At 44.1% G+C, this 13,903-nt stretch overlaps 1 protein-coding gene across 1 annotated transcript in view; it reads left to right on the top strand.

Annotated features, from left to right (window-relative positions):
• Positions 1 to 13,903, top strand: part of LOC149442412 (A.superbus venom factor 1-like) — a 209,546-nt gene that overhangs the window by 19,640 nt on the left and 176,003 nt on the right. The window contains exon 6 of the mRNA XM_089656128.1: positions 7,761 to 7,843. Within this exon, the coding sequence (XP_089512254.1) occupies positions 7,761 to 7,843 (83 nt within the window). The remainder of the gene's footprint in view (positions 1 to 7,760; positions 7,844 to 13,903) is intronic.

The raw sequence follows: 13,903 nt of genomic DNA, 5'->3' as shown, positions 1-13,903 counted from the left end.
ATGGAGGAGCTAGTTTGGGGTGTTGGAACTTTTGGCAACATAGTGTATGTATGTATGTATATATATATATATATATATATATATATAGACTGTGTTGTGACTTAGATGACGTTCGGAGCACATTTTATGCCCAATTCATGCTAAACTCCACGTAATCCCAAGGGGTTCACATACTTTTTCTTGCAACTGTATATATATACACAATATATATATATATATATATATATATATATATATATATATATGAAAGCATATCATACTTTAAATTATTTCTTCACACCTGCTTAAAATTTGTGCACAGTACTGTACACAGAGACAGCAAAATGTTGAAGTCAGATATTTCTTTTATAAAATTACAGAGATTAACAAGTCAAAAATCAAATGGTCAATTTTCCTGCTGAATGAATCATTTGTTTCCAGATCAGCAAACAGTATATGCCTTATAACCTAGGACCCTTTTGTTTGTTACTTTCAGTCCTTTTCTTAACTGATTTCTGTCCACCCATTGCCTATAGACGGTGGACGGGAAGCAGTAACAGTGCGGGTTACATACATCGGAAAATTTGGGCCTTCCTTAGGGGAGGCACAGCCAGGGGCAGCACAGTAAGAGGCAGCATTGGCAACTATCATCTTGGCTAAAGTATTGATCTTGGATTAAGTATTGAGCACTTTGGCTCTGCACTTCAGTGAATGCACAAAGCGAGAAGCCGACAACTTCAAATACTAGAGTACATGTGACATGTTTCCCCATCCAGCTCTTTCAGCTCTTGCCCAGTCTGCTTCTTCATCTCACCACTCTGTAACGTGCACTCCCGACTCCTCCTTCTCACAGTTGTATCCTCTCTTTTCAAACGCTCTCTCCTTCACCCCTCTTCTCCACCCCACAGCTTATATATACAGTTGCAAGAAAAAGTATGTGAACCCCTTGGGATTACATGGAGTTTTGCATGAATTGGGCATAAAATGTGCTCTGAACATCATCTAAGTCACAACAATAGAAGAACACAGTCTGCTGAACATAATACTACACAAACATTAGATGTTGCCATGGTTTAAATGCACATAACATGTAAACATTCACAGTGCAGGGAGGAAAAAGTATGTGAACCTTTGGACTTAATAACTGGTTGACCCTCCTTTGGCAGCAATAACCTCAACCAAACCTTTCCTGTAGTTGCAGATCAGATCTGCACAACGATCTGGAGTCATTTTGGACCACTCCTCTTCACAAAACTGTTTCAGTGTAGCAATATTCTTGGGATGTCTGGTGTGAATCGCTCTCTTAAGGTCATGCCACAGCATTTCAATGGGGTTGAGGTCAGGACTCTGACTGGGCCACTCCAGAAGGCGTATTCTGTGCTGTTGCAGCCATTGTTTTGTTGAATTACTTGTATGCTTTGGGTCATTGTCCTGTTGCATCACCCATCCTCTGCAGAGCTTCAGTTGGCGGACAGATGGTCGTACGTTTTCCTGCAAAATGTCTTGATAAACTCTGGAATTCATTTTCCCATCAATGACAACAATCCGTCCAGGCCCTGAGGCAGCAAAGCAGTCCCAAACCATGATGCTCCCTCCGCCATGTTTTACAGTGGGGATGAGGTTTTGATGTTGGTGTGCTGGGCCTTTTTTTCTCCACACATAGTGTTGTGTGTTCTTCCCAAACAACTCAATCTTGGTTTCATCTGTCCACAGTATATTTTGCCAGTAGTGCTGTGGAACATCCAGGTGCTCTTTTGCAAACTTCAAATGTGCTGCAATATTCTTTTTGGAGAGCAATGGCTTCCTCCGTGGTGTCCTCCCATGTACTCCATTCTTGTTTAATGTTTTCCTTATTGTAGATGTGTCAACAAAAATGTTAGCATGTGCCAGAGATTTCTGTAGGTCTTTAGCTGACACTCTGGGATTCTTCTTTACCTCATGCAGCATTCTGCACTGTGCTCTAGCAGTAATTTTTACAGGACGACCACGCCTAGGGAGAGTAGCAACAGTGCTAAACTTTCTCCATTTGTAGACAGACTGTGGACACATGAACATCAAGGCTTTTGGAGATACTTTTGTAACCCTTTCCAGCTTCATGCAAGTCAACAATTCTTGATCATAGGTCTTCTGAGAGCTCTTTTCTGCGAGGCTTGGTTTAAATCAGACAGTGCTTCTTGAAACCAGTAAACCCAAAACAGGTGTGTGTTTTTTAAGGGCAGGACAGCTGTCAGCAACACCTCCAATATCATCACACTGATTGGAGTGAAGGTTGGCTCACTCCTGGCTCCAATTAGCTCTGGGAGAAGTCATTAAGCTAGGGCCTCACATACTTTTTCCTCCCTGCACTGTGAATGTTTACATGTTATGTGCAATTAAACCATGGCAACATCTAATGTTTGTGTAGTATTATGTTCCGCAGACTGTGTTCTTCTATTGTTGGGACTTAGATGACGTTCAGAGCACATTTTATGCCCAATTCCTGCAAAACTCCATGTAATCCCAAGGGGTTCACATACTTTTTCTTGCAACTGTATCACCCTCACTCCTGTCTTCGCCTTATTACTTTACTCATCAACTCCTGCTAATTCTGAATCCACATACTAATAAAATCTCCAGGACACTGGGACCTGTCTCTCCATATAAGTCATACTCTCATATTACCTCTCTCACCCTTCTGCTTCTCCTAACATTTGGAGATATTTCCCCAAATCCTGAGCCATCATCTTTTTCCTTTGACCAACACACCTGACACCCCCTATCCTCTAACTGTGGCCGCAATCCACACAATCTAGTTACTATTCCTCTTCTTTCTAGACCAGGGGTGGGCAAACTTTTTGACTTGAGGGCCGCAATGGGTTCATATATTGGACCCGGGGGCCGGACCAAGAGTAGATGAATGATGTGTATGTGTCATCCATAGTAAGTATAGTAATATTCCCCCATAGTAAGCATAGTAATTAATCCCCCATATAGTAATTCATCCCCCATATAGTAATTCATCCCCCATAGTAATTCATCCCCCATAGTAATTCATCCCCCATATAGTAATTCATCCCCCATATAGTAATTCATCCCCCATAGTAATTAATCCCCCATATAGTAATTCATCCCCCATATAGTAATTCATCCCCCATAGTAATTCATCCCCCATAGTAATTCATCCCCCATAGTAATTCATCCCCCATATAGTAATTCATCCCCCATATAGTAATTCATCCCCCATAGTAATTCATCCCCCCTAGTAATTCATCCCCCATATAGTAATTCATCCCCCATATAGTAATTCATCCCCCCTATAGTAATTCATCCCCCCTATAGTAATTCATCCCCCATATAGTAATTCATCCCCCATATAGTAATTCATCCCCCATAGTAATTCATCCCCCATAGTAATTCATCCCCCATATAGTAATTCATCCCCCATATTAATTCATCCCCCATATAGTAATTCATCCCCCATATAGTAATTCATTCCCCATATTAATTCATCCCCCATATTAAGTCCCCAAGTCCCCCCTGTGTCAATTCACTTACCTTTTCTCCGCGCGTTCCTCTCGCCGTATTCCCGCGCCGTTCCGGTGTAGCATGAAAATCTGTCTCCTATGAGGATCTGTCCCCCTCGACGTATCTGCGCATGTGCCTGTTTTAGGCATTAGCAGCCGATCGGCGATCTCCGGCACATGCGCAGATACGTCGAGGGGGACAGATTTTCATGCTACACCGGTCTTCACGGCGGACTGTGAGAGGAGCCTAGCTCCGCGGGCCGGATTAAAAGGTCCGCCGGGCCGTATATGGCCCGCGGGCCGTAGTTTGCCCATTGCTGTTCTAGACCCAGCCTCCCCTTTTCCTGTGCCCTCTGGAATGCCCACTCTGTCTGTAACAAACTCACCTCTGTCCATGACCTTTTTACCACAAACGCCTTTAACTTGCTTGCAATTACGGAAACCTGGCTTCATGAATTTGACTTTCCCTTTCCTGCTGCCTTCTCCCATGGTGGTCTCCTTTGAACTCATTCTCCCAGGCCTAGTGGATGAAAAGGAGGTGAAGTTGGAATCCTCCTATCCCCTCAAAGCACTTTTCAGGTCCTTCATTCACCTCCCTCTGTTTCCCTTTCCTCATTTGAAGTTTACTGTATTTGTCTATTCTCTCCAGTTTCTTTAAGAACTGCTGTGATATATCGGCCTCCTGGACCAGTATCAAGCTTCGTTGATGACTTCTCTGCCTGGCTGCCTTACTTTCTCTCTTCTGAAATTCCCACAATCAGTCTTGGTGACTTCAACATCCCTGTTAATCTTAACACTCCTGCTACCTCTAAACTTTTGAGCCTAACCACTTCTTTTGACCTAAAACAATGGACGCATGCTTCTACTCACTCTAATGGTAATTGCCTCGACCTTGTGTTCTCCTACCTATGCACTCCTTGCAACCTCACCAACTTTCCTTTTCCTCTCTGTGATAACTCCCTGATTAGGTTCACTCCTTGTCTTCCTCCTCCTTGTCTTCCAACTATGTCGTACAGTGATGTAGATCCACATCGCTCATAGTACCCGATGCTTGCCAAATCGCCATATTTGTTTATATCAACCAACATCTGCCAGATCTGTCATTAAGTGGGAATGAAGCAACAGGATCAGACATGATGCGTTGGCAGTCAGCATATGTAGGCAGCTGCCTACAACCTGCCTACAACCTGAAGGCCAGTGTTGTGAGAGAGAAGACGTTTCCCTCATCAACATAGAGGCTGGTAACCCCCTCCCCACGTCGATGTCATGTAGCCTGGTATGGCTCTGGAGAGGAAGACCAAATGCTCATCATCCCCCTATTCCTGGCCTGCCAGATTGCATGCTCCAGTATGGATTTTTGGATCGGGGGGGCCGTATATGTTTTTTTTTTTTTTTGTGGGGTTCTCTCTTAAAATCTATACTAAACCAAAAGGGTCTTGTATAGAATTTGGACAGGAGGATACTTTGCACATAGCGCTGATTTGCCCACCAAAATGTGAGTGCAATACTTTATGATAATAAACATGTTTTACATTTTTTTTTCTTTATTATATATTGATTGATTGCATTATATATTCCACACAGTGCTGTAAGGACATTTTTGACACTAGAATTATGTCTGCAGGAGCACTTTGTATACAGCTATTTTTTGTGTATATGTGTATCCATCCTAGCACAGGTGTATAGTATAGTAAGTAGGAGATTGTCCTCTCACAGCTATTTGCTAATTGTTCTTTGGAGTATCTCATGCCCTAACCCCTCTCCTGTTTACAGTTTTTCAAGCAATTAATGTCAAAAAGACATCCCTTATGCAGGCCATAGAAGGGGAGAAAACCGGCCGATTTTTCTTTAAAAAAATGAAAAAAATCGGTCGTTCAAGCGGCCGACGTTACCAGGAATGGTAAAAAAAAAAAAAAAAATCGGCCGATTTTCATCCCGTCTACAGCCGGCAAAAAGTGTCCCTGCAGAGAGCTCCGCTATTTCTTTGACAGTGCTTTGACATTTATAGCAGCTGCAACAATGTATCTATTTGTATCCATTTCAGATACAGATATTTTTATTCGGAAACAAATAGATACATTGTTGCAACAACTATAAATGTCAAAGCACTGTCAAAGAAATAGCGGAGCTCTCTGCAGGGACACTTTTTGCCGGACTGGAATTCTTCTTCTTCATCCTCTGATTCTTCTTCTTCTTCCTCTTCTTCTTCTTCGTCCTCTTCTTCTTCTTCTTCTTCTTCTTCCTCTTCTTCTTCTTCTTCCTCTTCTTCTTCATCCTCTTCTTCATCTTCTTCATCCTCTTCTTCTTCTTCCTCTTCCTCTTCTTCTTCATCCTCTTCCTCTTCTTCCTCTTGTTCTTCTTCTTCCTCTTGTTCTTCTTCTTCTTCCTCTTCTTCTTCTTCATCCTCTTCTTCTTCTTCTTCTTATTCATCCTCTTCCTCTTCTCTTCTTCATCCTCTTCTTCTTCTTCTTCTTCTTCTTCATCCTCTTCCTCTTCTCTTCTTTATCCTCTTCTTCTTCTTCTTCTTCATCCTCTTCTTCATCCTCTTCTTCTTCTTCTTCATCCTCTTCTTCATCCTCTTCTTCTTCTTCTTCTTCATCCTCTTCTTCTTCATCCTCTTCTTCTTCTTCATCCTCTTCTTCTTCTTCATCCTCTTCTTCTTCTTCATACTCTTCTTCTTCTTCATCCTCTTCTTCTTCTACATCCTCTTCATCCTCTTCTTCTATATCCTCTTCTTCATCCTCTTCTTCTTCTTCATCCTCTTCTTCTTCTTCATCCTCTTCTTCATCCTCTTCTTCTTCTTCTTCTTTTTGTCTTCCTCTTGCAGGTCACTGCTCATGCACAGATTTTTTTATCGGTAAAAAGATCGGCCGATTTGCCCATAAGTGCCGCGAAAATCGGCTGATCGGCAAAATCGGACGATCTTTTTCCAACTTTACCGATAAAAAAAATCTGCCAAAATGCCGAACAATTAACCCACTAACGATCCGAAAATCGGCCGATTTTCGACACATCTATGGCCTGAGTTAGACTGAGTTATTGGTGCCAGTGTGAATGGACTGGTGCTTGCGGTGGTGGGCAGCCTTTGTGCTATTAAAGAAGAACCAACTATTACCAATGGCCTGTATGGGGATAGCAGTACAATATCATGGAAAAGAGCCTATACATTGGTGATAAAAATATACAGATAGTAAGATTAAAATTGGAAATCAACGTTGTGAACATGTTCATTTTTTATAAGGAAAAATACCAATTATCACCAGCTGTCATGCTTTACAAAAAAGCACCCTCTAAGTGCAGCAACAAAACTCTTTAATGTGACTTAAAAATGTAATAGAGGCCACACACAAAGGCATGGTGGAAAATCGCTTGTTATCTGAAATAATAGGCATCCGCTGTGTGAAGGAACATGAGCCTCTATACGTGCAGGACGGTCCGGAGTTAGGCGGCGATGCTGGTGGCTCCCAACATTTCTTCCGAGTTCCGAAGGCCTGAAGAGGGAGCATGCATGCTCCGAACGCATGCCACCCCACACCATCCAGTGACAGGAAGCGATGTCTTCTCTGTCCAGAGGAAGTCCCGGAACTCGGAGGAAATGGTGACAGCCACCAGCATCGCCGCCTAACACCAGACTGTCCTGCACGTGTAGAGGCTCACGTGCCTTCACACAGCAGATGACTAGTATTTCAGATGACAAGCGTTTTCCCACCATGCCTTTTGTGAGTGGCCTATATTACATTTTTAAGTCACATTAAAGAATTTTATTGCTGCACTTAGAGGGTGCCGCCTTCTTCTTTTTTGATTTTCCACAGGGCTCTCTCTAGCTCCTCATTGGCTGGCGGCCTTCTAGCTCAGCTGCTTACAAGGACTTTAAATGAGGACTACCTATTCTAATGATATTGTGATTTACACATATATATTCCCATTACATCATGATCATTGTTTTCAGTCCTCGTCCATTCCACATACACCATTTTTAACCCTTTTTGGAAATACCGTTCCACTTTTATCCTGTCAAGCTTTACACACATTGCACTGCGTTCACCTCAGCTCCTTGTGCAAAGAATGACTGGGTTCTTGGAGATAGGTTGCATAATGGAAAGGGGCCAACCCCTACTGGTAAGTAGGTATGTTCCCACCATCATACCCCTGTAAACTGGTAGCCAGGTCCTTGATAACTTGCACGTGATTGAATGTGTGTGCTTATTTAACATCACTTATTATAGTGAACATGATCCTATGTGTTAAATTTACACCTTCTATTTCTTTATCTTACAGTTTGGGAGTTTGGACTATAACAGCAATGTTCAAGGACCACTCTGATCAGATTTACAAAATGCCTTTTGAGGTGAAAGAATATGGTAAGACGCATTTAAATGAAACGCCAGTTTTGTCTGAAAACAGGCTGAAATGTTTATTTTTTATCCTAATCTTCTTTGCAGATCCCTTCCCATGTCTGTCCTGATGCAGTTTTGCTTAATAGTTTTTATATGCATTTGTAGATTTTTTTTACAGACTTGGGTTTTGGCGTTTACTATAAACACATACTTATTCAGTGCCAGAGTTGTATGAACTTTTGTATCCACAATATTCCCACAGAAGTCAGCTTACCATTCAAATATTTCAGATCTCAGTGCCAAAAACAGCCTCCTTAGCACACATAGAAATGGCTGAATATAGGGAGGCTTGGTTAATCATGCTTTACTGTATAACCCAGTCTTTCTCAACCTTTCAACCCCGAGGAACCCTTGAACTAACTCTGTGCTCTCAGGGAACCCCTGCTAAAAATTACTATATCTACAACCAGGGGTGGACTGACAAATCATGGGGCCCCCGGGCAATAGGGGATCATGGGGCCCCTGTGTCCTTGCCCAAACTCAAAAAAGCCTATGGAAAAGGTACAAGGGGCATCTCATGGGGCCCCCTACTGACCCCGGGCAGTGCCCAAGTTTCCAAATGGTCAGTCCACCCCTGTCTACAACTCATGATACGTTAGTGTGATGAGCAGTGGGAAGAACGCTCTTTACATTGGTGGTCATCGGGAGGAATTACCCCCTTACAGATAGCGAAAAAGATCAATGGTGTCAGTGGAAACTTATCTGAGAGGCAGAAAATACTCATTGCTCAAGGAACCCATAGCAACCTCTGAAAGGAACCCTAGAGTTCCCTTGCTGGCCGCCACGTCATTAAAAATGGATGACTTATCAGCTGTCAGCGGCAAAACATGCTGGCAAATAAAAATGAAAAAGTACGAAAAAAACACCCATCCATACCAGACCCTTTGAGTATGGTGTGAATTTAATGGAAAACCCCTGCAAAACGTTTTAAAAAATGGCCCTTAGATCTGTTATGGATTTTGTTGGAACCCCACACCAAAATAAAAAAAAAATGGCGTAGGAGTCCCCCCAAAATCCATAACAGACCAAAGGGTTTTGGGGACCCCAGGCTGTTTTTTCTTTTTTTAATTTTGGCTAGGGGTTACCCCTTTAAAATCCATACCAGACCTGAAGAGCCTGGATACACATTGCATCTTTTTTTTAACTTTCTGTTCTGTTTGTGAATTTCATTCAACAACTTACCACATGTTTTTTTACCATTATTTACCGGCACATTTTTCAGTCTGTATTAAATACCGCATAATCTTTATTATTTTTTTTTGTAAATTGGACATTTTTTTTACTGCATGTGATAATTTATGCAAATGAATCACATGACAATGCTATAGCATGCAGTAATCTTTAGTGAATTGATCCCATTGCTACAAAAATCTTGGTTGTTTACAATCAAAAAGTTAATGTTGGTTAGCTGGGGTGGGCAAAATGTATACAAAATAAAAAAAATATATAATGGCCTGTTTCAGTTACTCACTCCTGCTACCCTTACCAGTTCCTGCCACTTCTGCTGGCCTACCACCAATACCATCTATTGTGGCTTCTACAGGCCTTCCATCATTACCAGTGTCTTCCATCATTACCTGTGCCAGACACCTGTTTTCCTGCCCCTGCTGCCTCTGCTGGTCTACCTCCATCACCAGTCCTTGCCACAATTACCAGCTCCTGATACCTATGCTGACTTAACACCATAAACAGCTTCTGCAGCCTCTGCTGTCCTGCCTCCATTATCAGCACCTGCAAGTTACCAGCTTTTACAGCTACTGCCAGCTCCTGTGGTCTTTGCTAGCTTGCCGCCATTACAAGCTTCTGAAAATTCTGAATTAACCTTTTGCACACTGCTATACACTTGCACATATTTCTAGCAAAACACGTATAAAAACAGGGATATTTATTTCACATATACTGCAATACATGTTCAAGCTGACCAACTGTATCAAGGTAATTTCACTATGTGTCAGGTTGTAGAGCAGTCTATTACCATCACCTGCAACTGCCACCCTGGCTGGTCTGCCACATTACCAGCAACTGTCATCTCTCCTGCCATCATTACCTACTCCTGACACCTCTCCTGCCCTGTGCCCTCACTTTGGCCTGTCACCATTATCAGCTCCTGCCACCACTGCTGGGCTTCCACCATCAGTGCCGAAATAAGGTCATCTAGTTCTCAGGGTAAAGATGCCAAACTGCACCCTCTCCTACCAAGATGTATGAGCATTATGTGTCGGCCAAATCCCCTCCCCCCAAAAAACATTGAGCACTAATCTGCACACTTACCCACTAGAAATAAATACCCCTTGAAAGCCAAAATTCTCCCCAAACAAAAATTCCTTCCTAGTACAAATCCCTTTCAGCTGAATTCCCCCCTCCCAGCACAAATGTTTACCCCCCTCCTAGCACAACCCCCCAAAATCACCCCTCCTCGCACAAACCCCCCTCTCCTAAATCACCCCTTCTAGCACAACCCCCTGTCCTAACACAAACTCTCTTCCCCCCATCCCCTCCAGCACAACCCCCACATCACCCCTCTTAGCACCCCTCTCCCCAAATTTCTCCTCCTAGAACAAATCTTGCTGCCCCCTAAAATTCCCATTCCTACCACAAATCCCCAACTACCCAGTCTCCCCCTGCACAAATCCCGTCCAGATCACTCTACTGGCACGAATCCCCACAAAATTCCCCTTCCTAAAACAAATCTTACCTCCTGCCACCCCCCAAATCCTCCCCAGGGCAAATCCCCCATCCCCCAGCACAAAATCCCCCAAATCACCCCTCCTAGCACCCCCTCAGATTTGCCCTCCTAGAACAAATCTTACCCTTCCCCTCTTTCAGGACAAATCTTCTCCTTTCCTCTTTCAGCACAAATCTCCCCCAAAATCCCCTCCTAGCACAACACCCCACATTTTCCCTCCTAGATGAAATCTTACCTCCCGCCACCCCCAAATCACCCCTCCCAGCACAAATCCCCCCTTTTCCACCACAACCCCCCCCCCAATCACCCCTCCTAGCACATTTCCCCCTAAATTCCCCTCATAGAACAAATCTTACCCCATTACCCCCACATTCCCCCTCCACGCACAACTCCCCCATTCCCCTCTTCCAGAAAAAATCCCCCCCCCCCCTATTCTCACATCTAACGCTAATTCTCTTCTCCCTCCCCCTCCTAGCACAAATACTCTCATCCCCAGCACAAAATGTTTGTTGCTCTAACCGCCTCTCCGCCTTTGTGTTCCCAGTGGGATGTCCTTCTTCCCAGGCTCATCCTCATCTTAACATGTCAGAGTTGAGGAGGAGTTCAGAGAAAGTTAACTTCTAACACATTTGACAAGCAGCTGACTTGTTAACTCCTAACAATGGGGGGTGTGTGCTTCACTGTAAGCAGACTGATCGGGATGGCTGTGCTGTGCACAGCCATCCCGAGCAGTGTGCCTGAGCTGACAGGGAGGAAGACTGTTTGTAAACAAAACAGTCTTCGTCCCCGTCGGTGATTGTCGGTAATCACCGGGTGCTGGTGGGTAATCACCCGCGGCTACGAACAGTGCCGCAGGTAGGGCACATGCGTGGCTTGTGTACGCCCCCTACCCGGAAATGAAAATCATGTATATATACAGGACTTTGCACACCCATGCCGTCGTGTTGCAGTATATCTGTCAGGAATCAAGGAGTGACCAGAAAGGTGTGGACTGACACAGGGAAACGCAGGTCTCAGGTACAATATAATACAGTTTATTATTAGCCACCCAGATATATATATATATATATATATATATATATATATATATATATATATATAAACGCACAGTGAACAAACTAACCTTCTACTAATCTAGTAGGTGCAAGAACACAGGCGTAGTCAGGGCTGGAGAGGTGGAATGGTCAGGCCGGCCGTAGGGTTCTGTAACGACTACCTGGTGGTACCTCTAGCGGTCCTCAGGGCAGGATTCCCCAGGGCGCGGAGTCTAAGCCCCAGTCTGCCTTTTCACCAGAGCCCCTGATGGTGGGGATGGACTTGGCGCATTACTGAGACCAGGTCGCGGCCCCTGAGTACACCTGCTAGTGGTAGAGGGATCCGCCAGAGGTATGTGCAGGTACGGCTGGATCCGTGCAGGATGGATGGATGGCAGAGTAGTTAGCGTGGTCAGACAAGCCGGGTCGGTAACGGTGGAGGCAGATCAGTACAGAGCAGCAGGCAAAGAGTAAACGGGTCACAAGCCAAGGTACAGCAACAGGAGGTCAAACAGCATAGGAGTAGGCAGAAGAATAGTCAGGGATGAGCCAGTAGTCAGAACAGGAGACGGTCAACAGAGATCAGGATCAAGCCGGGTCAGCAACGAAGCAGGAACACAGAATACAGGTACAGAGGCTCATGGGAAAACATACACCAAGGCCCCGATCACAGGCCTGGTCATGCCTTAAATACACCTTTCTGCAATCAGCCCCAGGTTTGGCTGATTGCACGTGTGAGCTTCTGGCTGCTGAGAGCACCCGCTGGTCAGCTCTGGTGCTGCAGCCCACACGGCAGATGAGTCCCACCACCAGTGCTGAGTCCATTCCTGACAATATCTGCTATACAGCGGCGGGGTAGTGGTTAAGGCAAGCAGACCTACTAGCACTAGGTTGCCCCCAGGACATTATACACAAAACTAAATACTCTTGTTGTAGAATGTCGCTATTGTACTCAAGGTAGAAGACAGTAGACATACCATACAGTGATTGAAGAAACAAAATGGAAGTCTATCTGGATAAGTCATGACGACTTGTAATCCATGAACATATTAAAGGTCAGGGTTGGCAGCAGATAATACAGATATCCAAAAACATAGCAATAATCAGGATGGGCAGCAGACAGGAGACGTGCCTCCTAGTATAAGCAATAAGGGAAGGTCTCTGTGTAGCAGCTGTAAAGGGGCAATCTTCAGTCCTAACTCTTCAGCTGGGGCCCAGTTGTACCATTGGTGTACACGAGAATAGTCCCAGTCAACCTTGCAGGTAGCAAATGAGGCTACTTGATGGCTGTATGGTCAGTTCCTAAAGGGCTCAGTCTCTTTCTCTCTAGTAGCAGATAGTAAATCCCCACTACAGAAGCTCCCCAGTCACAGTGATATTGCAGCTCACCATCCAGTCACATACAATGATTAGTCTATCCTCTGCTGTGCACAGAGGTGATTCTGTTGGCAACCCCAAACTCAGCACTATAGATCCCACTCAATCCACCTGTATGCAGAAGTCATGGTGCACACTGGATTTGCAGCGATTTCCACTCTCAGGTCCCCCCTCACAGCAAGAGGAAGCTGTGTCCTGTACAGCCCAGGTTAATGCAGCTCTTTCCCCTCCTTTTGGCAATTTCTCCCTGGGGAATGCAGTTCAAAAGCTTTTGATTGCACAGTAGAGTCTCTTCTCAGGACTACAGTTCCCACAGTGCAGTGCTGCCTGCTCTTCCTAGTTCAGCACTGCAGGGCAACAGCTACAGAGAGCAGCTGCAGTCCATGTTTCTCTTACTCTCCATTCTTAGCCAAGCACCTGGCCACACAAGTATTTGGGTAGGTGGTCTTGTAGACCAGGGATGCCAGGCCAATCTCTTTTGTATCATGAAGTCCAAGCCCACCAGAGGAATTTTCCAAGAGACATTAACTTATTTTCCTACCAGAATTTCCTGGAGCCCACAACCACCCTATTCTAGATTCTAGGCAAAAAAACTACTTCTACTTTGTGTGCAATTTTATCCCAGACCCTGTAACACGCCACATTTAAAGTTTCTGAAGCTGCGGATCAGCTACAAAATTTGCAATGTTTCTTGAAGGGTATTTACCACAATTATCAACTTCTGTGGCCTCTACTGGATTGCCAACAAATGTTTATAAACAGACCCCATGTTTTCACAACTAAACCTCAGTTGCAACATTTGCAATGTATTCTGCAGGTTATTATTATTATTTCAGGTGCTTATATAGTGCCGTCAATTTCTGCAGCACTTTTACACATATATATATATATATATATATATAGTCAGGTCCATAAATATTGGGACAT

This window comes from Staurois parvus, unplaced genomic scaffold (assembly GCF_062004578.1).
Source record: "Staurois parvus isolate SC_StPar_1 unplaced genomic scaffold, SC_StPar_1.0 ptg000887l, whole genome shotgun sequence".
Taxonomy (NCBI): Eukaryota; Metazoa; Chordata; class Amphibia; order Anura; family Ranidae; genus Staurois; species Staurois parvus.
This window is presented reverse-complemented; position numbering and strand designations above follow the sequence as displayed.